Genomic DNA, 26,542 nt, shown 5'->3' on the forward strand with positions numbered 1-26,542 from the left:
TTCAATTTTTGTCAGTCTTTAAATTCAGTTGGACATTTCAGTTACGTTAGTTTTTTTTTAATTTTTTAATTTTAGTTAAGTTTTCCAGTCTATGTTTTTCAATTCCAATAAAATAAAGAAGCTTTTGATTACCATGCGCACAATAATAATATGAATATAAAATTTGACATGAGAAATGACTCAAGACTCACTAATCAAGCTTGATAAATATTGAAATATAAAGAGTATACTCAAAAAGTGTAAATGGGTACTACATTATATTCAGGGAAACATGAGAGAATAATAAAATTATTTGAGAAATTTAACAATGTTCATGCATAATCTCATGAGGATATATTGATAGATTGCACCAAAATAAATCAAGGTATAAAATCGAAGGTAAACTTCAAAATCAAAGATTATCGGTCAAGAATGATGTAGTTAATACCATCGACAAAAGTGCTAAGATCCGCAAGAAGTGATTCATCATGTTTTTCACTCGAGAAAGAAAAGTTCTCACTCGCAAAAAAATATGAGATTTTCTTCAAACTTTGGAAAGGGTTGAACGAGTCAATGTCATATACAAAAAATTCAATCACACTCAATTTCGTAAAAGAAGATTGAAGAGTATTCCTTCTCAAAAAAAGGCCTTACTTGATAGAGCAATTCAGATACAAAGTTCCGGAAACTTTGACCAAATCAAGTAGCATTTCTCCAAAGGATGCCTTCTTTGGTTGAATCATTTTTCTATCTTATCAAGAAAAAGATAACCTTCTTTAATCCCTCACAGATTTTAAAAAAATCAATAGCTTCTTTTTTCTAAACCACACCAACCAATCTGGGAGGGAAGTAGTATGAACTACATTTTGACTTGATCCTAAAAGAGAAAAGAAATATTTGGGGTACGTAGGCAACCTAAGAAGTCACTTTAGGCCCGATCACAAAAAAAAAAAAATATATATTCTCTTAAGAAAGGTATTATCCAAAAGTAAAATCCCCTATTGAAAGGTTCAAAAGAAGTCATGTCAAACTAGGGGCATTAAAAGAAAGAGTCAAAAGAATTGACATAAAAGAAAAAACTATCAAACTAGGGGCATTGAAGAAAAAAGATAATCAAAAGAATTGATAAAAAAAAGATAATATCAGAGTAGGGACATTTTGAAAAGTCGAGCTTTATACTTTTTCTTTCTCAATCATGTCCTAAGCCTACCTATTAAGTCCCCCTGAATACTAATTGACTCAGTTAATGTGCAGGAGACAAATAAGTTATTGAGTTAAATATTCAAGATCATCAAGAAGAAGAAAAAAATCCGTTTAAGTTGAAAACTCGGAAGGACGACTTAGGCAAAAGTTAGGACACAACCATAAAAAAAGAAGGCTTGCTAGGTTGAAAATTTGAAAAGGCAACCTAGAAGGAAGTTGTCGAGTTGAATATTCAAAATCATCAAGAAAAAAGAAGCCCGCTAAGTTGAAAATCCGAAAGGATGACCTAGGCAAAAGTTAGGGCATAACCATAAAAAAGAAAGCTTGCTAGGCTGAAAACCTAAAAAGACAACCTAGGCAAAAATCAAGACATCTTCAGAAAAAGAAAAACAAAATCCGCTAGGTTGAAACCCTGAAAAAGTAACTTAAGCAAAAATTAGGATGCAAAAAAGGAAAATAAAAAATTCCATTGAGAAGAAAAACTCGAAAGGAAGTTTACTAGGAAATATAGAAAATTATTCATGCTACAACATTCATTTTTAGCTAATAACTCACATCCAACGAAGACAATGTTGAAATCGACGAAACTCGAAAGTCATCTTGAACATGTTAGATATTTAAGAGTATGTTTAATTGTCCAAGTGTTTACTAAAAGAAAGTGTAAAACCATCGATCACTTTGAAGATAAAAATCTTCTATTCCAATAATTATCAAGATTTTAAGTCTAGTTGAAGCATTTCTCAAAAAAGAAAACTTGAAAGAAAATAATCAAATCCTTATTGCACATATGGTAATCTTAAGAGTTTTGAATTTAAAGGAATGTCGATTCTTCTATTTGTTATTCATCAAAGTCCATAGTTGCTCATCTATATTTTTCAAGTACAATCTATTCCATCAATTTCATAGTCAAGTTCCAGTTAGAAGTCAACCTTCAAACTAGGGACATTTTTATGATTCCAAGGTTTTCATTTTTAATCACATGATCAAAAAGGAAAATCTTACCCAAAAGTCTAAAAGTCTGACAAAGTCCAATGATAATTATGAATCCAGATACAAGATAAGCCAATAACGGTCCAATCTCTCAATTTTTGAGCCATATAATACTGAATCTTTAACTAACCTTAGCCCGAGAAGCGTGATTCCAGTAAGTTCGAGTCCGAGAAACAAGACTCCAACTTTGGTAGGATTTTTTAAGTTCTTGCAAACTTTCAAACTATGGCATTTTTGTGATTTCAAGATTTTCATTTTTAATCACATGATCAAAAAAGAAAATCTTACCCGAAAGTCTAAAAGTCCGACAAAATCCAATGATAATTATGAATCCAGATGCATGATAAGCCAATAACGACCCAATCTCTCAACCTTTGAGCTATATAATACCGAATCTTTAACTAATCTTAGTCCAAAAAGCATGACTCTAATAAGTTCGAGTCCGAGAAACAAGACTCTAAATTTGATAGAATTTTTTAAGTTCTTGCAAACCTTAACCCGAGAAGCGTGACTTCAGTAAGTTCGAGTCCAAGAAACGAGACTCCAACTTTGGTAGGATTTTTAAAGTTCCTGCAAACCTTAGTCCAAGAAGCGTGGCTCCAATGAATTCGAGTCCGAGAAACAAGTCTCTAAGTTGAATAGGATTTTTTAAGTTCCTACAAACCTTAGCTCGAGAAGCATGGCTCCAATGAGTTCGAGTCTGAGAAACGAGACTCCAACTTGAATAAGATTTTTAAGTTCCTACAACTTTAGCCCGAGAAGCGTGGCTCCAATAAGCTTGAGTCCGATAAACGAGACTCAAATTTTTTTGAACTTTAAAAAAGAATTTCAATAGGATTTAATGAAGTTCCTACATCACCTGATTCTGATAATGTTATGACTCTAATTACCTCGTTATTCAACCTTGTCATAATTGTATGATTATTTTCATTGCTTCCGTTGCACGTCAATTTGAATCATTTGTGTCAATGAGAGAAGATCTCTAAGACCTAATACTTTTTTAATCGATGAGAATTTATTTTCAATGATTATTGATTACGATAGAATACTCCTCAAGCATCACACCATTGCACACACGTGCACGTTCATGACATTTGCAATATCTAGGGAGAATTTTGTAAAATTCAAGGATTTGACATCGTTCGTTAGTGAGAGTTCAGGCTCAAGGACTTGACAAATTTTTAGTTCGGAGAGAGTTTTACCCTCAAAGATCTGAACGCCTCGACAAATTTTTAAATTAGACTGCAAAATGATCTATCACTAGCTTTGACATTCAGATATCGTACTATCTACCAAAGTAGATTTGTTATCTAGTTTACTTCAACCTTCTACCTAAGAGGGGTATCTGTACATACCTAATTTTCACACTCGTCTAATTAATCAACTCATCAACCCGATTGTGACAGTTCTCAATGATGGATGAATATTTCAATATTTTTTATTTATTATTAAATATATTTCAGAAATTCAGATAAGGTATTTCAAGAAATAAAAACTTTAGAAACCACGCTACATTAGGAATATATGACTCAAAACGTAGAAATTATCATTTTGAGACAAAAAAAAGTTTTACGAGAAAAATAACTAAAAAATAATCAAATTATCAAAATACCCTTAAACATCAAAACACCCCTAGAGCCTACATTACATTTAGGAAAATCCTTTCGAATACATAAAATAACAAACTAAAACCAAATAAACTGTTTCACCAATTTTCGTGAAATTCGACAAAATTACGAAAACACCCTCATAGGGTCCACGATCATTTCATGCCAAAAAATCAATATATGATACAAACTAATACTCTCATTGAATTCCTTACGAAAAATTGATTTCAAAATATCCCAAAACATCGAAAATCAACATTTCAACTCAAAAGCCCTCTTTGAGGGCAAAACGGTAATTTTTCCAACCCTAAAAATAAAAAAATCTGAAATGAATAATTAAAACATTAATGAACATAAAGTGAAATCTTAATAAATTAAATTTAAAATTTGAACAAAAAAATCAATTAATTAAGCCCACAGGCAAAATTTTAAGTGGTAGCTCACTTATTTAAATAAGGCCCACATAATATTTATTAAAAGACCTCTCTAACCGGGGGTTCCAAAGAATTAAAAATATAATTAAAGGGTTTTCCAAAAACTTAAAAATCTTCATTGTACATAAGAATTAAAATCTTAATTAAACTTTAATTAAACAACTTAACTTTATCTTGAAAAAACCTAGTCAAATTGAAAAAACTGCTAAAAAACTCTATAAAAAGGAGCTTCCACAACCTAAACTCGGAGGTTAAGAAAAATCCTAGAAAGAGAGACCAAAAATTCTCTCCATCCTTCCCAAAACCCTAAATTTGAAGTCCCAAGTCCCTACCTAACATCTAAACCCCATTTTTTTACTAAAAAATACTTATAAAGCCTCAAAAAACACCTAGAAAAATCAAAAAATATTTAGATCTAAGAGGAATACATCATCTCGGATATTAGAAGCGCATCTAGTAATGGAGACAAAAGTAGGAAGACTTACACAAAGAACGCTCTCCACAAAATTCTAAGGGGATCAACCGTCACAATCACTCAAATAACAAAGGTAATATTTTGTTTTGATTTTTTAGGTCTTTATTTTGCAATGTAATTTTTTGAGAAAGTAGATCGACGTTCGTCGTGCGGGATTGGTGCCTAACACCTTTCGATCTCGTAACATGATCCCCGAACTCTTTCTTTTCATAGATTAGTACCTTTTTCCGAATTAAAGTCATGATCGTGGAGACTCACAAACACAAAAAAAGTAGATTCACACACGTGGATCGAGGTCATTTTCAAATAGTTGTAATGATTTTTTAAATATAGGTATAAGGAATGAATTGGTATCGGAGACTTTAGAGAATACAACATACTTGCCATCGACATTATATACCTTATCGATTGACCAAAAAAAAAAAAATTTACAAAACACTATATGATCTCAAGGTGTTGTTGGGTATTTTTCAAATTTTATAAATAGTGTTTCAATGGAAAACTCAAAGTTGTATGGTCTTCTATGATTGTCATATTTTGATACAGTAATTACTTATGACAATGCGATCGATTTTGCCTAAACACATAGGTATGCTATTAGAAGAAAAAAAAAATTCAATGTTATCTGTAGTAAAGTAGTCCATGTAAAAAGATTGAATGATATATAGAAAGAGCTAGTAGTCACCCTATGTTTGTTTGAAAATATTTTTCATCTTTATTCTTTGATCTCATGATTCATCTTATGGTGCATCTCGTGAACGAAGTCAAACTATGTGGACTAATTAAATGTGCTGATTTTATCATCAATGGACATTATTATAATACAAAAAATCGTGATGGTGGTCACGTCACCCAAAATAGTAGGACTTTTGTAAATGCCACGTCTTCGCATGTCCCAAGTGCCAAAGATAAGAATCCTGTAATTGCAAATATGTGTTAATGTGGTGTTATTGTCGAGATATTTTTACTTGATCATGATATGCTTAAGATTTCATTGTTTAAGTGTGATTGAATCGATAACAATAACAACATCACAACTGATGACCTTGGTTTCATGATAGTTGAGCTTGGTAGCACAATGTGAAAAAATCCCAAATTTGACGGTGTTGGGCCATCAAATTTCAAAAAATTCAACGGACCAAGAGGTCAAATTGTTGTCGAATTTTTCATTATCAAAATTTTTTTTTCAACGGGCCGAAATTGTCAAATTAATAAAGGATGAGAGAAATTTGACAACTCTAAGCCGTCAAATCTAGGAACATCAAGAATTTCGACAGTCCTAGACCGTCAAAATTTAGTTTCTAAAATTCGTGGGCTTTGGCCTGTCAATTTTTTATGTTGATTTTTCCAGTTTTCACGTAGTGTAGACTTGGTCATAAAAATAATTCTTTTATTTTTTGCTTCTCATGCCAAACTACTTTTCTACATAGAATACCAACTTGATTCAAAATATTCAATTATTCTATCAATTCCTACAAAAGAGTATCCTACTAACGACAACATTGATGATGTCATAAACAAAATTCAATCTTATACCAATGCATTGCCAAACATGGAATTATTTGATTTAGTTGATCATAATTTGATATTATCTTATATGAGATATAATTGTAATAGAACATGAATTGATTCATATGCATTTTTAATACATGCATTTATTTAAATTATAATTTTTATTCATCATGGTTCTTTTAATATCTAAATATTTTAATATCCATTTTTTTAATACAATCACACTTAATATCTAATTATTATTTCATAAATGGATCCATCTCAAACTACTAGTAGCCAAGATAGAAAAAAGAAAAGTTGATGTGGTTCAACAATGATGCCATAATTTACTAGATCTATTAATAGGAAATAACTTGAATACAATACCATGTGGGTTCCAATAAGATCTATTGACAAGAGTTTTAGTTCATACATTGGCTCATTGGCACGCCAATATGTCTTTATAAGTAGCAAGTGCCTACATCAACGAAAGACAATTCATAGTCTGTGATAAATAAATGTAGATATTTTAAATTTAGTATTCTAAATTACTAATTTGTTTCAAAACTAACTTAACAATCCACTGTCATCTTCCAGTCCAAGTTTATAGTGGAACGAACAATCCAAAAAAAAATAATCCAAGATATGGGGGCAAAATAGGGGGATTTTAAGAATAAGATAATAATAAAGCACGTCATTCCTTACATGAATGACAAGGAATATGAAAAACTTTGTAATATTCCAAATAAATACCAATTCATCCAATAAGCTGACTGTGACGAATTCATAAAATTCAAAGTGATAGAGGAGTTTCAAAAGTTTAAAATGACTCAAAGTAAAAGACAGTTGAATAATGTTTACCCTTATTACCTTAGTAGAAAATGCTACTTGAGTTTGATATAGAAGATGGTTATTGTCTTTCAAAGTTTATCATTTTATTTTTTAACTCTTATTGTAATTAATTTAAGTTAATTATATTTAACAGAAAGTTAGCGATGAGATTTCATCAGAAGAAACAATTGAGCAAGGAAAACTTTGGAAGAAAGCTTGCCAAATTTTAAAAGGAGATTATATCAATGAACTCACAGGCTAATGGTGGTTAAGTTGTGAGTTGTCTTACTTAATTATATTTAACAGAAAGTTAGTGATGAGCTTTCATCTAAAGAAACAATTAAGTTAGGAAAAATTTGGAATAAAACTTGTCACAATTCAAAAGAAGATTATATCAATGAATCCACAAGCTAAAGGGGGATAAATTGTGAGCTGTCTTATGTAATTATCTATTTGATTAAACTTCAAAATTTTATATCAATATTGAATCTAGTAATGTTTTTTTATAAAATAAGTTATTAAAACAAGTTGATAATAGTAGTTTAAGGCCGTATTCTTTTGGGTTTCAGGAGCCAGTTTTTTTTGCTTTTTATGCTTTTAAACCAAAAAAGCTAAATAAATTATGTTTGTTTAAGCTTTTTTGGCTCTTCGGATTTTAATTGAAGCTCAAAAATAACTCCTAAAAGAAGTCTTCCAAGAGAGGTTTCTTCAAATGACTTTTGCTTAAAGCCAAAAATGTTAAATGGCTCAAGTGTAGTTACCAAAATACGCTTCATCTTTAATATTTTTTCAACTAAATTTAACCTTAAAAAATGAAATAAGATTACTAAAATACCCTTCATCTTTAATCAAATTTTCAGTCAAACTTAACTGTAAAAAAAAAAAATAAAAAATTACCAAAATACCATTCATCTTTACCAATTATTAAAATGACCTTCATCTTTAATCAAATTTTCAACCAAATTTAACCTTAAAAAATAAAAAAAAATTATCAAAATACCCTTCATCTTTACCAATTGTTAAAATTTCATTTATCTTTAATCAAATTTTCAATCAAATTTAACTTAAAAAAATAAAAAGGAATTATCAAAATACCCTTCATCTTTACTAATTGTTAAAACTCCCTTCATCTTTAATCAAATTTTCAACTAAACTTAACATTAAAAAATAAAAAGAAATTACTAAAATACCTTTTATCTTTAATCAAATTTTCAACCAAACCTTAACCTTAAAAATAAAAAAGAATTATCAAAATACCCTTCATCTTTACTATCGAGATTAATAGTAATTCATCATCACTACTTTATTGCCAAAACATCCTTCATTTTTATGTGGATGTTGGATTGTGTATTATGCATATATTTTCTTTATCATATGTTAGTTTTAAGAGGAGATGCTGTCGAAATTTTGATAGAAGTATAAAATTTATAAATTTATTTAAATTGAAAATAATTATTTTTATAATTTTTTAATATAAATTTAGTATATTTATATATATTTAGTGTAATTATATATTTATTAAGGTATTCTACTTATTTTTTGTGAATTCTAAATGCATTATCAACATTAAAGGTATTCTAGTCATTTGATCAGAATTCAGCAATAAAAAGCTGTCAAACAAACATCAATTTTTGGCTTATGTGCTTCTGTAACGAACAAGTTTTTGCTAGATATGTCTTTTTAGGCTCTAAGCTTTTACTTCTTCTAAAAGCCAGGTTCTAGAGCTAGAGCTGACTTCTGTAAAGAACAAATCCTAAGCATTCAAGGATCCAACGATGTTTTGTATGTGGTACTATAGATTCCTGAGCATCCCGATTGGGTCAAAGGATTGGGACAATATGTAACACCAGGCCAATACTTTCAAACTCCTTATAGAGGATCAAAGACATATGTGACAGAGCTCAAGGAAAAGTTACTTGTACAAACAAAAATATTTAATCCTTATAAAAAATACAATAAGAGGCGATGAGAAGATATGGAAACTAGAATGCAATGTGTCTGGGTTGAAAAACACCAAAAAATGAATATGTTACATGTTGCATTTGCTTGTTCAGAAAAAATTGATTTTAATATTAGACAATCGAAGGTAATTCATCTCCTTTATACAAATATTCTTTATTATTTCAAGTATAACATTTAATGCATATTTTTTTATATTTCTATTTAGGTTCAAAGTGATAAAAGAAAGGGAATTGATCTGACTCCATTGTTTGAGAGCAGCCCACCTTGTGATCCATCCCATAATAATCTTGGCTAGGGAATGCAATGCAAAATGAACTTAGATCAGTCCAAGACCAACATTGTTAGTTAAGGAATCTATTACTAGAGAATCATAAATGAGTCATTGCATGGTGAAGCATTGGCGGAGGGACACATTCATGTATCAATACATGTTTCTATATAATCAAATGCCCCCATCCTTATGCTAGTAAATGATGAGATCACTACTATCAAAGATAGTATCGACAGTTTCATTGTTTGGTCATGAGATCTACTTGTAATAGACTTGGAGGTAACTATGAATTAATGTGTGGCTTAGTAGTTAAATATAGATATGCACATCAATCTCTAATATATATTTGAAAGTTTGATATATTAGAAAAATAGTGATTCTAATGACAATGATGTTGATATTGTGAAATTTCAAGCACTTATATAAAAAAGAATGACACTTATGAAGTAAATTTCAATAATAGAATTTATGTTGAAGCTTCCTAGTTATTTTACTCAATCGAGGATATGTTGGTCGTCTGTCAAATGAAAAAATTGATGATCAAAACGTAATATTATATATAAGGTAAAATATATGTACTTGTTATTTAATTAACTTTAATAGTTTTAATTATTATTGTATTTTAACTTTTCTTATTTTTTTCAATTACTTGTACGAACAAAATATATTCTTAAATCATGATTGGATTTACTTCACCAACCCATATACTATCCATACTCTACTACAAAATATTGACAAGGCGCTAGCATCTTAGTACCTTGAAAATAAGTTAGTGCAATGTTGGCAGAAGTTCTTACTCTTGGATATGTATTTTTATTAAAGATATCATTATTTATAATTCTTAAATATAAATGATGATTGATATAGGTGATATATTTAATTGTAATTGGCATTGGATCTTAATTGTAATGGACATATCAAATAAGGAGATTTACAATTTTGATATGGTAGGAGAATCTACTTCGCCACAGGCAAAAGCATTTATTTTAAGGTATGTTTCTTATTAAATATTAATTAAATATCTATTAATATTGTTATCCTTATTTGTTTATTAATATTGTTAAAGTTCATTAAAACAATTAGCAGAAATAGATAGTATAAAAAGGGGCATAATAATCTTAAAAAAATGTAACGATAACAATTGAAACATTTATTTAGAGCCCAAAGTTGATTATCACTAGTTAAATATATATATATACTAATTATGTTTGTTATATGATTAATGTATTTGGTATCCTAGACAAATAGACAATACAAGTTGTAGGTACTATATAATGAGATTCATGAAAGAACTCATTGAAATTCCTGAAAGCAACACAAAGAAGATCTTTAACAAAGTAATATATGATAATTTTGTTAATTTTAACCTTCAATCGATTAATACGTTATTTGAATTACTAATGACTTATAATACATAGTTCAGTTCAATAGTGATAAGACCTATAGTTAGGAAGACATTGATGATGTACAGAGAGAATACATCAAAAGAGTTAAAGATGTAATTTAATTATAAAGCCTCAGAACATCCTTCTCGTGGAATCTGGGAAAATAACGATTGTTAAGTTTGGACAAGGAATTTCAAATAATAATGAACTTGGATCATTTCTTATGTATGTATTTAAACTAAAACTTGTTTGTGTATGTATGTGTACCTGGATGATTTGATAATGTTAATTAGTTTGAGATTTTTAAGTAAAGATCACTTATAATAATGTTTTGATTGTAGGGATGATTTTAGGAAATCATATAATGAAACAAATCTAGACAACAAGAGTATTTCAATGGTGCAGTGTTTTTCTTTTGATCTCATACTATTTCTCTTAATTGGTCAATATTTTATATTATATTTATTTATTTAATCTTTTTATTCTACAATTGTAAATACAAATAGGTTGCAAATGAACAAAGAGGTGAGAAATAGAAGTCTATGACAGATTAAGTATAATTTACACAATATTGACCGGGTTTGGTGTCATGATGGTGGAGATTGGTCACGGTGGGAGTTGTGGTTACATAGTGGTGGTGGCATAATTGGCACAAGATTGGGCCAAGTGTGGTGGTAGTGGTGATTGTAGTGGTGATTGGTCGTGTTGGTCGTGGTGGCATGATGGTGGTGGCATAATTTGCACAAGATTAGCCAGGATAGACTCCAAAGGTTGTAATATTGGTATTGGTCATGTATAAAACCTTATGAGGCAACCCTCAATTGTTTTCTCCAATTATATAAGATTCAAGTTAGGGTTTGGTAACCTTTGTACTCTCTATTTTGACATAGTGATTTGTTGTTAGTTTGCCTCGTGAATTTTCTTTCTTCATTGGAAGGTTTTTCCACTTTAAAAATTCGATTTCTCTTGTATGTGCTTGTTACTTTATCTATGTTAGTTTTTCTTTACTTTTTATGAGTTCTATCATACCTTTCACAACCTTAGAAATCAATATTTTAAAATCTTAACTATCTCTTGTGGTTGTGCGAGGACCTCAAGCTCTAGCACCCCGCTAGTGGGAGTTCTCAAAGCTATCCGGAATAGATGGAAGTATTGTTTGTGAATTAATTGGCATTGCAATGATACGTTTTGTATTTAATTTCTAATTAGATTTAATATGAATTGAGTTTCTTGGATGGTCAAGATTTGATTTCTATGAATGATCTTTGTTTTATGATTTTTTTTCTTGATTTTTTTTATTACTATTTCAATTGTTCTGATTGGTGAATTAGATGATCGTGTTATTATTTGTTAAACGTCCATATTTGACGGTCATAAACTATAGAATTTTTTTTTTAAAGCTCATCCTTCAATAATTTGACAGTTAAAGGCCGTCAAAAAATTAAAAATTCTACAAGAAAATATTTGACAGACATATTTGATGGGTTGGTCCGTCAAATATTGGTTTTTTTTTTCACATAATGGTTACTCTTAAATAAGTAATCTCTAAACATGAAACTTATTTTGATAGTTCATTTCCATCTAGATTACTACAAAGCAATCAATTTAAAATTCTTACCTTGTGTGTGTAATTGGTTATTCTCTATGTAAGTTAATCAAAGATTTATTTTGATCTAAATAATTGCTACCATTATTGAAGTTTGACTTGTCCATAAAGTCTTTTTAGAATTGTTAATCTTTATGTAAGTTAAACACTAATTTCATGATATTTGAGTTTTGGAGTGAAAGTAAGAGAACCATTTAGTATTTTTATTATAGACATTATATGGGTCAATGATTTGAACTGCCAACTTAGCGAAATTGGTAAGAGGTGTGGAATGTTTCTGTTTGTGCATGGTGGTGGTGGTAGCATAGTGCAAATTTCTAAAGTGGCAACTTAATTAGCAAAGTTGGTAAGAGGTGGAATTAATGTTTATGTTTGTGCATGGTGGTGGTGTGGTGGTGTAGGCGGAGGTGGTATCTATATATATAGAGATATTCGGTTATTTTTATGAAGCCTCCGTTATATACATATAACAACAATTTTTATAAAATCGACGTTGAATTATAAAAAATAATTTTAAATAATATTTTTATTGATTTAATTTTTACGTTGGTACATTTAAAATCGACATTATTACCGAAATATAACATCAGATTATAACCGACATAATAATGCTGCTTTCAAGACGTCAATAGATTTAACATTGATTTTTTAATAGACATTATACGCCTTACTCTTACTTGTGAGTATATCATTTTTCCAAAATAAATTAATTGATAAAAATAAGGGGAAATTATTTTAAAAAAATAAAAAATAAAAAAATAATTCGTAAAAAAAATCAAATTTTAAAAAATTATAAAACGAACATTTTTCGGTCCTTTAAGGGCCGAAAATGTATAGGAAGAGAGAGAAATTTTTGACCCTTTTTCTCTCTCTTACTTTATTTTCTCTCTCCTACTTTCACCTGTTTTCTTTTTCCCTCGGTTTCATTCTTCCCTCTTTCTCTTTCTTCATTTTCTCTCTCTTACTTTCACCTATTTTCTCTCATATATTAAGATCTTGATATTGATCTTGATCGTGAGATCTTGATCTTAATCAATGTGATCATGATTATGATCAAGATTATGATTGTAATTATGATTATAATCATGATGAAGATCATAATCGTGATCTGTATTGTAGGACAATCATGATCACGTTGATTAAGATCAAAATCATGATTGTGATCTTAATCAACATGATCATAATCACGATCAAGATCGTGATTGTGATGAAGATCGTGATCATGATTTCTCTCATATTTCTCTCTTTTCAATTTATTTGTTGATTGATTATAATAACAACACGATCATGATCGTGATCATGAGATCTTGATCTTAATCAATGTGACCATGATTGTCCTAGGATGATCATGATCACAATCATGATTATGATCATGATCACGATCGTGATCTTGTTCTTAATCAACGTGATCATGATTGTCTTATGATGCGGATCACGATTATGATCATGTTGATTAAGATCAAGATCTCAATATATGAGAGAAAAGAAGTGAAAGTAGAAGAGAGAAAACGAAGAAAGAGAGAGTAGAATGATTAAGGATCGAAAATTTCTCTCTCCTCTTGTACATTTTCGACCTTTAAATTTTCGACCTTTAAAAGATTAAAAAAGATTCGTGTTCATAATTTTTTAAAAATCTGATTCTTTTACGAATTAATTTCTTTTTTTTTTGTGATTTTTTAATAATTTTCCTTAAAAATAAAATATAAATTGACATAGTTAAGTCTAGCTTGCTATAGATCTAACCCAATATGTAAAGATGCCATTAAGTCACCTCCATATAAATCTAGATTCATCTCAAAAAGATTCAAGGTAATTAATCAATAAGAAGCAGTACATAACATAAAAACCCACTTCGACAAACATTATCCTCAAACTTCATCACAATCAATAACACACTTTAATGAAAGCATTTTCATATTCAAATTATCCTTAATATTCTATATATTTGGCGCAACTCTTAAACCACCCTTCAAGGATTAAAAGGTCAAGGGTGCATGGCTGTATTAGGAGACTAACCAGTTCTATATAAATATTGATTTTCATGAAGAGTGTGTATTCTAGTGTGTACGAGGACTAGAAGACGGAACGCTTAGCAGGAGCCCTTCCAAGGGTCCTCATCAAGTTGGCTATTTCTATGACCCTAGCTGCCTTTGTTCCTCTCTTGGCCTCAGCTGATGCTCTCCTCTCTTCTGCCTTTCTACGTGCTTTTGCTATATCATTTTGCATTTTTTCAAGAGCTTTTACTCTTTTTTCTTCAAGTTTCCTCTGCATAATAGGAAAAAAAAAACAAATCATCATTATTGTACAACAGTATAAAAGAAAATTTTGAAAAGATAAAATTACGAAACAATTAAAAGGAAAAATAGACCGAATACATGCTTATATTTTGACACTATTTTACACCATCGAACAACTTGATGCAATCCTTTTCATTTCAAAACTAAAACTAAAGATCATGGATGTATTAGAAGCTAAAGATTTTAAGATAAGTGACACCTAGAGTAAATATTTGCAACACAACTTTTGTTAAAGCACTCATACGAATGAAGCACTAGTTAAGATTGGACAAGAAATAACCCAAAGATGCATGTCACTTCTAATATATTGGTCCATCTATACATAAAGATGAGGGATATTGGTTAGGAGATGTCACTGAAGTAATTAATGTTTGATGGATAAAGGGGAGAGCCTTTAGGGTGTTAATTATGTGATTGACTTGTATCAATCAAACTAAATGAAAACTGTTCAAGAAAATAATAATACCAATCATACTTTACGGAGTTGAGATGGATGAATACTAAGTCTGTAACAAATAAAATCAAAATTGAGCTAATTTGAGACCTAGAAACAATTCAATTAGCTAGGAAATAAAGGAAGAAAATAAATCATTTAAGAAAGTGTAATAAAAGTCTAATAACTACCCTAGCAAGAATTAGTACTTTTTGTACAAATCGGAGATTCTAAAAGGAAGAAAAGAAGACCAATAGAACCATAGGTGGAAGTGGGAATAAAAGATATGAATAAACATATATATCACTTTCTATTTATGGTGTTCTTTCATTCATTTACTTGAAAGATTAAGACAACCCTTCAACAAGGAAATCATGAAAAGGAAGAAAGAGTGGAAAAACCTTACTCTAGTTTTTATCAGATGGTTGCTTACTAAATCAGTCTATTTGAAGCCACTATCTAGAACATAGAAGATAACATGAAGGTTAAGTTCAAAATCTATGTGGAGAAGGTCCCAGAATACGTAACATTTCCTTGTTGAATACATTAGATTGGTTAATGGCTGATTTCAAAAAACCAAGACTAATCTATGCGTTCAACAATAATGATATCCCTTGACATACCAAAACTATTTTTTTTTAATGTGGGTCCTCCCCATGGATGGATTTAAAGTGGGGGCACTTGCCCCCACAAGAATTTTCATAGTTTATAAGGATTTATAAGTTATTGTGACAAATAACGAAGGATAAAAAAAATCTATGGTTATTACCCTTACAAAAAACATATTTTTTCTCTTGGTTGCCCCCCCCCCCCCCCCCCCCTCTTTCAAATAATAATAATAATAATTCCACTCTTGGTTGCCCACACGTGGGCAAAATCCTAACTCTGGCAAACTTTATGAGCTAGTAATCTGAAAATAATATACATCAAGTCTTGGTCATAAGTAGTGCAAAATAGATCGTCTGGTATTAGGGGCTGGGTTTGCACATGTTAGAGACCCCTTGGTGCCATAACCGCCACATGTGGTAAAGACATGTGCACCAGTTGGATGTCACCTAGACCGAATTGTCTAGGTTACAATTTCCACACAAGCTTTTTATGACATTATCATACCAAACACATTTAACATCTTATGTCTAGGAAAATGCCTATGTGAGTTTCTATAGTACTGCATTCGACAGTGAACTGACGTGAAGGTGTGCACAAAACCATAGATGTTTTTTCTCGGAATCGTTCTAAACTAACTTCCTTGGACATTCTGTCGAAGTGGCAATGTGGAGAGAACCATAGATTTATTTCCTCAAGAAACAAGGAAACAAATCTATGATTCTTTGCATACTACCACATCAACAGCCAGTTCAAACACTTTCCTTTACTTTGAGATAAAGGAATTCACTTTAACATTTTTTTTAATGAAATTTCATTATTTACTTTGAGATAAAGGTAATGATTTTCTGACTCCCTCACGTGCTATACTCTCCTAAGGTGACATGTGTTAAAATCCTAGATCACTTTTTTTTCGAGATACACAACTGCACATATTTATGGGGATGTGTATCCCGAACCATAAAATCTACGATTCTAGCACATGCGAGGGAGTGAGATTATCACGACTCTCATTTAAATGAGGGAATCGTGATACTGTGACTACCCAGTATGGCACACTCAATCAACTCTCTTGACAGGTTTAAGTCTCGGGATACAACACTACACTTTCCTATGAAAAATAAATATATCCTGAGAGAATTGTGTATCCCAAGACATACAGATCTACTGTTTTCAAACTTGTCACGTCTAGGAGTCGATTGAGTGTGCCACGTGGGGTATTCAAATTATCACGACCCTTAAATGAGTCTTCGTTTAAGTGAACCGATCCAAAATAATCTTCCACGTGGTATTTTATAGATCGATTCACGACCAAAACAAAAGAAAAAAATTGCCAAATAAACACAGCGGAGATGAGAAAATACGCCCTAAGGTAAATGATCCGTAGGAAACATATACTTATCCCGAGGAAATTTATCTCATCTCAACTGTATTTCCCCAGGTGTGTTACACCTTTACGATTGTTTTTATTTGTTAAACTTCAAAAAAAAAAAAAAAAAGGGGGGGCAACCAGTGGTCCGACCGACCGTTTTTTGTGATGAGAAGAATAAATTAATGAAAGTAATCTAAGAAAAACAATACACATATTTCTAAATTTTTGGGTAAATTTAAATTGATATTGATCCAACCAAATCGAACCAGGGTTGAACCAAGGTCCGACCAAATTGATAAATTTGGGGATCAATCATCAATTATTCAAAACCTATAAAGTTACCTCAATTTTCTTCATCCAAGATGTGGCCTTCTGAGCTTGTTCACTCTCCCACCCATTGATTATCGCATCCTCCCTTTTGAATCTATTATTGATCTTCGAGATCTTCGCTGTCTGCCACGCGGATATCTTCGACTCTGTCTCATCTCTCTTCACTTGCTGCATTGTAACTTGGTCGACCCGATCAATATTTGAAGATGAACCAACCACGGCTCTTCTTCCAGGTGAAGGAACCGGGTCTAAAGGGTTATTATCTGGTACTATTGCAAGTGGATTAGTTTCCTCCGGCACCTCTTCTTCTCCAATCCTAGTAAGATTGTTGTAGTTGTTGATCCCATGGTTACCACCTCCATCGTTCTCGGAAGCGCTGTTGTTGTTGTTTCCAATTGTTGATCCAGCAATCACTAAAGCGTTGAATTCTCTGCTCATACTTGAAAAATTCTCACTTGAAGAACCTTCACTTGTTGTAGAAAGAGAGGAAGATCGATGGCTACTTGTTTCCCATGTTTCTGTTCTTCGAGCTCGATTCGGGCCCACTGTTGGGGTTAAAGCATGGATGTCTCTGATTTCATCTTCATCGTTAACTTGACCTGATCCATTGATATTTACCGTCTGATCACTCAACATGTTTGATATAGTTGTGTATATGTGTCATGTACTTTTAACAAAGAAGTGAACGAATAGAACAAGGAAAGAAGACTCTAATTTACTTTTGGCTTTTGCTCTAATCATTTAGGATTAGGGATTTTGAACCACACATATACACGTCCACCTTCAATGCAAGTAAAACCTAGACAACGATAACGTGGCACCCAACCCACAACGTCAAATAAGACAAAAATGATTAGACATGCCCTTTGACCTAGGTGTTCTACGAGAGAGACTAAATTTAATGACTTAAATGCCCTTACCTTCAAACTCTAATTGATTTTCGCCCTAAAACCAGTTAGAATATATAAAAGTTTTTTACCTTCTTCTTCAAAATTAAGATCGTTAACTATCGACCTTAAAATTTCAGGAACTAGATTAGATTTTTGAAGAAGTTGGAGATCAATGAAATTTTGGTTTGAAAATTCATGACTTGCTTCTTTTTTTTTTTTTTTTTTTCTGTATAATATATTCCCACACTCATTTGTGAGAGGATTAGTCCGTACAATTGCACATCCCGCCCCCTATATGGAAGTTTCCCAATATGTAATTGAGTAAGTCAAGAGATCACTCAAATTTCAGCACATGACTAGAGGAAACCAACCCTTAGCATGAGTTCTATGGTTGAACCAAGCCCGAGACTAGAATCCATGGTTTCTACAAGATATTAACAAAAATGGATTGAAGTCTAGATTAGATAGGTTGAAAATATATAATTTATCCTAAAAGTTAATTGCTTGAAAATGAAAAAAAATAAATTATCTTTGTTTTCAATGTTACGACTCTAACCATCTCCTTGAAACTTCAATCCTCAATGACAAGATAGGACTTACGGAGAAGGAGAATGATGAAATTTTGGATAGAAAAATTAAGGATTTTCTATCATATATTGATTAAAAAGGTTGAATAAGTAATAAATAGTTTATCCTAAAGGTTATCAATTTGAAAATGAAAATTTTCCTAGGAGAAAAATCAAGGGTAGGATTTTATCTCTAAGTTGAAAGAAAGGGTATTTGTGTCAATTTACATTAGTCACCTGGACAAAATCAAGGTCAAGGGCATTTCATCAGTTTGGAACACGGGAAGGGGTATCTCCAACATTGACCAACACGTAGAGGTGCATGTCTAAATCACCAATGTCACTAGAAAAAACGTAGAACAGTTAAAAGTCAATTATTACTAAGCGTGTGCATCCGGGAGTTGGGTTTCAACCTAACTCCACGTCTGCTTTGCATGCCACGTGGAGTACACTGTATTCTACCCTGCTCATTAGACTTGGACATCAAATATCAGTCTAATTCGTAGGTTCAAACCTTCGACAGCCCTAAAGTTATGTTCCAAGCCCATGGCTCAAAACCAAATGTATGATAACATTTTTTTTTTGTGATGTATGGTGTTATGATATATAAAATATAGAGTTTATATGGGCACACCATTTTTTTAAATTAGAACACTAAATAATGAAGCCAAATATATTTTGTTTAAGGTATGATAGTTCTTGTTTTTAAAAAGAAAATCAGACCGAACTAAAGGTTCAAATGCATTTTGTAATAAAGTCCTTTAAGTTTTTGAATATCTTCTCTTTATCATCATAAACAAAGGTAAATTAGGAAAAGTTGTTTATAACTTAGGAAAAGGACTATATGCACATCTTTATGTTTTTTACAAGTGTAATCCAATCCAGCCAGGTTGATCTATTGATTGATTGATTGGTTGCAGTTTGTCTAATAAAAAGAGAGAATTAATGACAAATCGATGCCGCAAAATATACGTGGTTGACATGGTAAGGACATAGAATCATCGATCTTTTCCTTGTGTATCTCGAAGAAAAAAGATATATGGTTATGTGCCCTTACCACGTCAACCACACATGTTTTGATGTACTGATTTATGACAACTCAAAAGAGAGGGTAGATTTCGTATTTATACAAAGAAACTATTATTTATTTTTGGAAAGATTACTAAGGTTAAGAAATTATTATTTAGATAAGAAATATAATAATTCTCAAATATGATGAAAACTCTCATCATGCATCCGTCGACACAAGTATAAATCTTGTATTTATTGATTGTTCTTATTAATATTTTTTTGTATATATTGCTAAATTTAGGAATTTACATTGAGATGATTGGTAATGAAAAAGATAGTGATCGAACAAGATAGGCATTCTATTTTTTGTGTTATTTATTATTTATTGGTATGACAAACAAAAATAAAAGAAGATTCTGATCATTGGACATGGGAGCAATGAAAGCATATAAGGAGTGAGTTAATAAATCTTCTCCAGGGTATACAGGATCTAAAATGTGTTAGCTAGAAAAAGAGACGCAGATTCTTCGATATTTTTTTCTCTGGTTGGTGTCGGCCACTTTATTATTCCACTATAATTAAGTCAGGTCTAAGAAAGCAACAAAACACGTGTTAGGTTAGTCTGATATATATCATTTTGATGATCGACACGTGTCGGATAATAAACATCACGTCACATCATATCTGACGTCACTTATGTCGAAAGAGGGCACCTGTGGCACTGCACTTGGATCTTCATCTTAAATTATTATACGGTCGACGTGTCATGTGATATTTAAATATTATCTGAAAAATAAAGTAATTTGAATATTTGATATTTCTTTCACGATGTAAAGGAATATATGATTAGGGGCAATGAGAGAGAAACACGTGAATAATAGATTATTTGGAATTATATTCGTGATGTAATGGAAGTACAGTGTACGATGGAAAATTATGACACGTGTTTGTCATCTATTAAAGCTAATGTTATTGAGAGGGACGTACCGCGTTTAGGTCACGCCCAGAGTGGTGTCAATGGGTCGGGTTGGGTCGGTTCCTAAAGGAATCAGAACCGGAACCGACATCATAATCTTTAAATTTTTTTGGTTTCAGTTCCTAGTGGTTTGGTTCCGGTTCTCATATTAATGGAATTGGAATTGGAGTCCTCGAAATTTTTTACGAAAAGTTTGGATTCTCGATTTTTGCCTTAATTAGATCGATTCCAATTAAATGGGAATATAGAACCTCGGTTTTCAATTACGATTTGAATAAGTCGTCACTAGGATTTCCAATTGATTGAGCTCGGTTTGGATTTTATTAGGATCGATTTGTGGTTAATCCAATACAAATGAGACCCAAAACTATTCCAATAAGAATTTGTCAATCTCTTGTTGGATCAGATTTTTACTGGATCCAAATCAGCTCCAATAACAATTAGATTGAATAAAATTCATTTGATATACAAATATAAATAAACTTCATTTACTTATTCAATATGTATAATTTTGCATTATTTCTCTATGTAACATCATGGGCTTTTCTAACCTCAAATGAGGCACAACATCAAATTTATGATTGACAAGGAAGAAAAAATATAGGATTCAATGGAAACATCATTCCATTACGAGGGATCTATTTCAGTTAAAAATCTTTGAAAATATCATCCCAGCTCAATCATTCATTTAATACAGAGTCTCAAGTCTCAACAATTTTTATTTTTGATTTTTTTATTATATGGTAGGATATCCCCACACCCTTTAGGATGGAAGTAGTCCCTATGATTGCATGCCCTGACCCCATGGAATTTAGCCTCAACATTGTTTAAGGCTAGTAGTCTCATAATTAGATTCAAGTTCTTTCAATTTGATTCAGATTCCAAATTAACCAAAATAATATCTTATTATCTTCAAACAATTTTGATTACATATTATGTTTTCAATATAAATTAACACACCTATGACTGCTACTTTTGCTAAGCACTCCCACACTTTTAAGAATTTATATGAAGGAATTTTGCTTTTTCATAATTTATAAGGCATCTTAATAGTTTTCTGGTGGGATATCTTGTTAAGAATATAATTTGCAGAAAGTAAAGTTTCCCCCACAAGTTCTAGGATAAATCAAAATTAATTAACATTCCATAATTCGATTTTTTTTCCTTTCAACAACTCTATTTTGTGAAGGCGTGTATGATACTGTTGTTAGATGAATAATTCCATGTTAAACACAAAGCTCATCAAAAGGTAATGAATCATATTTACCACCTCTGTTCGTTCTTAGGACCTTTATTCTTTTATTGACTTGATTTTCAACCTCATGTTTATATTTAATAAACATTTCCATAGCCCCATCCTTGGTTCTTAGTAAATACACATAGCAATATTGAGTGCAATCATAAATAAAAGTGATAAAATATTTTTTACCTCCTCTACTTCGAACAAATTTTAGATCACAAAGATCACTGTGTATAAAATCTAAAGGTTTATAATTTCTTTCAATAAATTTAAAAGATTATTTTGAAAACTTATATTCTATACAAATTTCACTTTTATGATTAACATAAAAAATAAATTTAGGCAACAATCCTAAATTAATTAATCTTCTTAAAGAATCATAATTAACCTGTCCTAATCTATTGTGCCCGACATAAGGTAATTCAAGCATGTAAGAAGAAGAATTAATTTTATTAATATTGAAAACTTTGGATACAATAGTCATTATATTTATTTTAAACAAACCATCGGTCAAATATCCTTTACCCATATACATCCCATTCGTAGTAAGTACAAAATTGTTAGATTCAAAAACCAACTTGAAACCCTTCTTACTAAGTAAAGATCCGGGTACAAGATTTTTCTGGATGTCGGGTACGTGCAACATATCATTTAAAGTCAAATTCTTCATTTAAGTAAATTTTAGCACAATCTTTCCTTGACCTTCAACTATTGAAGTTGAAAAGTTGCTCATAAACAATTTTTTTCCATGTTCCATTGTCTTATATTCTGAAAAGAAATTATTATCAAAACATATATGTCGAGTGGCCTCTGTGCTTACCCACCATTATCTAGAATTCCAACTAAGTTGATTTCAGTGATAGTTATAGAAAGATTGATTTCGAAAACAATTACCGTAAGGTTTTCTACTTCAGTCAATTGGGCTTGAACATGTCTATTCTTCGATGAATCTTGTTCCTTACGTTTGCGACAATCCTTTGCTCAATGTCTAGGTTTGTTGCATACATAACAATTCCCCTTGAATTTTTTATAATCCTTGCATTTAGAACCCTGACTACCTTGATTGGAGAATTTCCTCTTTTTATTGTTGAACTTTGACTTAGGCCTTTTATCTTCCACAACATTAGCTTTATATTCTATAAAGTGATTCTCAACTCTTTTTTCACTCATATGGTTGTCTTCTTCAATCCTCAATCTTATAATCAAGTTTTTCATTTTTATTTCTTTACGTTTACATTTTAAATAGTTTTTGAAATCTTTTCACGATGATGGTAATTTTTATATTATATATGCCACCTGAAAAGTTTCATTAACTGTCATACCTTCTGCATGAATTTCATGTAGGATAATTTGAAGATATTTGACTTGACTCATAACAGTCTTGGAATCCACAATCATAAAAATTCAAGAAATCGACCAATAACAAATTTCTTTTTTCCAGCATATTCTGTTTTGTATTTTTTATCTAAGGATTCCCACAACTCTTTTATAGTTTGGATTGTACTATATACATTGTACAGTATGTTGTCCAATCCATTGAAGATGTAATTTAGGCATAGGAAATCAGAGTGTTTCCAAGTCTCAAAAAAGACAATAGTAGTCCTACCAATTTCATTCTTTTGCTGAACCAGGGTATCCTTAGTTAGAAATTTGGCCAAATATAATATTGTCAAGTAAAACAATATTTTCTATTGCCATCTTTTGAAATTAGACCCATCAAACTTTTTGGGTTCCTCATGATGGTTTATTGTAAGATTCATCATTTCTGAAAATGACGAACTAATTGATTTTGGGCTCAAAGATCCAAACCTTTTCACAACAATAGAATTCAATCATGTGATTTAATCAATCCATTTGATAAAAGATTCAATCCAATTAGGGTTAGACCCCAACTAACTATTATCACTTTTATAGTCATCATAGGTTTATAGTGCATTTGGACTCAATGATTACCACTAGACTTGGGATAATTCATATTAAATATTTAATCGTGTGGTTAAAAAAAAATCAATCCTTCAGAATCAATGGTTAATTTGATTTCATTTCGATCTGGTCATAATTTCTCTTAGATATTTTAAATCATCGTTTGTGCCACTTTGGGCCTATTAAAAAAGTCATCTTACCATAGTATCGTCGTCAAGTCCAAGTAACTTACCATTTCCACGTTAAGGAACAACTACCATGGATGAAACAACACTCTGTTAGACTTTGGATATTTTTCAAGCAAAAAATCATTGCTTCTATTAAAACATAGATTGATAGCCTAAAAACTAAAAAGACTGAAGATAAAACCGAAAAACCTCAAGATGTGCTTGACCTCAATGAAGAAAAAAAAGAAGATGACGACCCTATTAACCTTATTTTAATACATCGAATAACTCAAATTGAAACTATATTAAAAAATATCAAGGACCCACATTATCTCACCATTGGATTTGGGGCAATAACATTATTTCTTAATGTTAATCTGTCAAAGAAATTTACTATGCCAGATATAGATAAGTTTGATGAGATTGGATGCCTAGGACTCACTTAAAAATATACATTGGCATCATGCAAGATCAATGAGTGAGTGATAAGCAGATGACTTAACTTTTTCAAAGAATTCTCACTGGATCTACTTTGTATTAGCTCATCTCATGTAAAAACATATTTTGCATTGGCTCATCTCATGTAAAAACATGTTTTGCATTGGCTCATCTTGTGTAAAAACATGGCGTAAATTGATAAATGAATTTATTAGTCAATATTCATTTAATATCGACATTGAGCTTATAAGAAGGTATTTGGAAACGACGAAGCAAAAGCTCGAAGAGACCCTCACTAAGTTCATCGCTCAATGGAGAGCTAAAGTTGCTCAATTGTGGTATCGTCCTCAAGAGAAAGAACATGTCAGGATCATCCTCGAGAATATAACTCTCACTTATGCCAAGTACCTAATGCCTCAATATCTTTCCACTTTTCAATATCTCCTCAAGGTTGGAAGCCAAGTGGAAGATGGTCACTCATTGGGAATTTTTTATAACTTGACAAAATCTAAATCCAAAAGTTTTAGATTCAATACAATTGCGGTACAAGTGTTTAATACTTCAATAACACTGTCTCCCCAAGCTACCTCACAACCTAGAACACAAAAACAATTTTCTAAGCTTGGAATGCCTCTCAGTATTACATATAAAAAAATATTGAAAAAATATCTTCTCACACCTTCACAGCCTAAGCTTTTGCCTAATCTCCTTCCTCAAAATCACAGGGCCAACTTATTTTGTGATAACATCAAATACCTGATCACCACACTAATAAATGCATTACTTTGCATCATGCTATTCAAAATCTAATTGATTAGAAGATAGTCACCATATATGTCCCTACAATACCTAATGTTACCACTAATCCTTTGCTTATTTATCAAAATCTACATCTACCAATTTTGAACCTAATTTCTTCAACCGAACTAGGGTCCATTGACCTGTTTTCCTTTATTCACTTGATCAATCGTGATGATCTATCTTTAGTCCATATAAATGAGCCCATCTATCCCATGATAGAGACAATATTGGAAAGCAAAAAGTTTTTTGAAGCAATGGGTTATTCATCATCTCATAGGTTCAAATTAGAATATATAATGGTGAAAAAATTAGATGAGTTCAAGACATCCATCGTGAAAATACCAAAGAAGCACAAACCCTGGCATCATAGTCTATCCTCTCGAATATTTTTGATTACTTTGAAGTTTGTAGTCAATCGTCCATAAGTCATTTCTAGATTTGATTTAGTTAGTTGTGTTAGTCATGTTAGTTTTTATTCAGTTAGCTTTATAGGTCATGTTAGTTTTTATTAAGTCAGTTGTGTTAGTCATGTTAGTTTTTATTGGTTAATTAGCTCTAGTTGAGTCCATCAATCTTTGTTATCAAGGCATTTCTCAATTCTAATAAAGTAATGAAGTTTTCTGATTATCATACGTGTAATAATAATTTGAGCATAAAATCTAAAACGAAGAGGAGTTTTGAGTTCCACAACTGAACTTGATAAATATTAGATTTAAAGAATACACCTAAGAAGAACGATTTGGTAATGTCTTGTCCCAAAAGGAACATGAGAAAACAATAAACTTACTATTGAAATTTTGACAATGATAATGTTTTCCCATGGTCCTATGAGGATGTGGTAGGTACTGCATTGACTAACATTAGACCTAGTTGTATCCAAATATTAGGTAGATCTAGACATAATTCAAAGAAGATTCTCAAAATCAAGGTTATCATAATTACGTAGTTGAAGCCATCGTCAAAGATGTCAAGTCCCATATTTGAAGAATGATCCATCATACTTTTCACCCGTGAAAATTCTCAAGAGTTGAATGATTCCAAGTATGTATGACACTGTGTGAAAAATACCCATATTTGACGATCTTAGCCCGTCAGATATTTTCTTGTAGAATTTTTTTTGACGGCCCTAAACTATTAAATTATTGGAGAATGAACTTCAAAAAAGACAATAAAAAATCCATAGATTATGGCCGTCGAATATGGAGGCTTAACAGACAATAGGACGATCTTCTAATTCACCAATCATAATAAACGAAAA

General features: G+C 31.2%; 1 protein-coding gene across 1 annotated transcript; it reads right to left on the minus strand.

Moving 5' to 3' along the window:
• Window positions 1-13,991: 13,991 nt before the first annotated feature.
• LOC147400407 (remorin 4.1-like) lies at window positions 13,992-18,036 on the minus strand. Its single transcript, XM_086446086.1, has 2 exons — window positions 17,285-18,036; window positions 13,992-14,499 (listed from the first exon to the last, which is right to left on the minus strand). The coding sequence occupies exons 1-2, from the start codon at window positions 17,906-17,908 to the stop codon at window positions 14,308-14,310; spliced, it is 816 nt and encodes a 271-aa protein (XP_086302212.1). The 5' UTR covers window positions 17,909-18,036; the 3' UTR covers window positions 13,992-14,307.
• Window positions 18,037-26,542: the final 8,506 nt, after the last annotated feature.

This window comes from Akebia trifoliata, chromosome 6 (assembly GCF_017979445.1).
Source record: "Akebia trifoliata isolate Shusen 1 chromosome 6, ASM1797944v1, whole genome shotgun sequence".
NCBI classification, from domain to species: Eukaryota; Viridiplantae; Streptophyta; class Magnoliopsida; order Ranunculales; family Lardizabalaceae; genus Akebia; species Akebia trifoliata.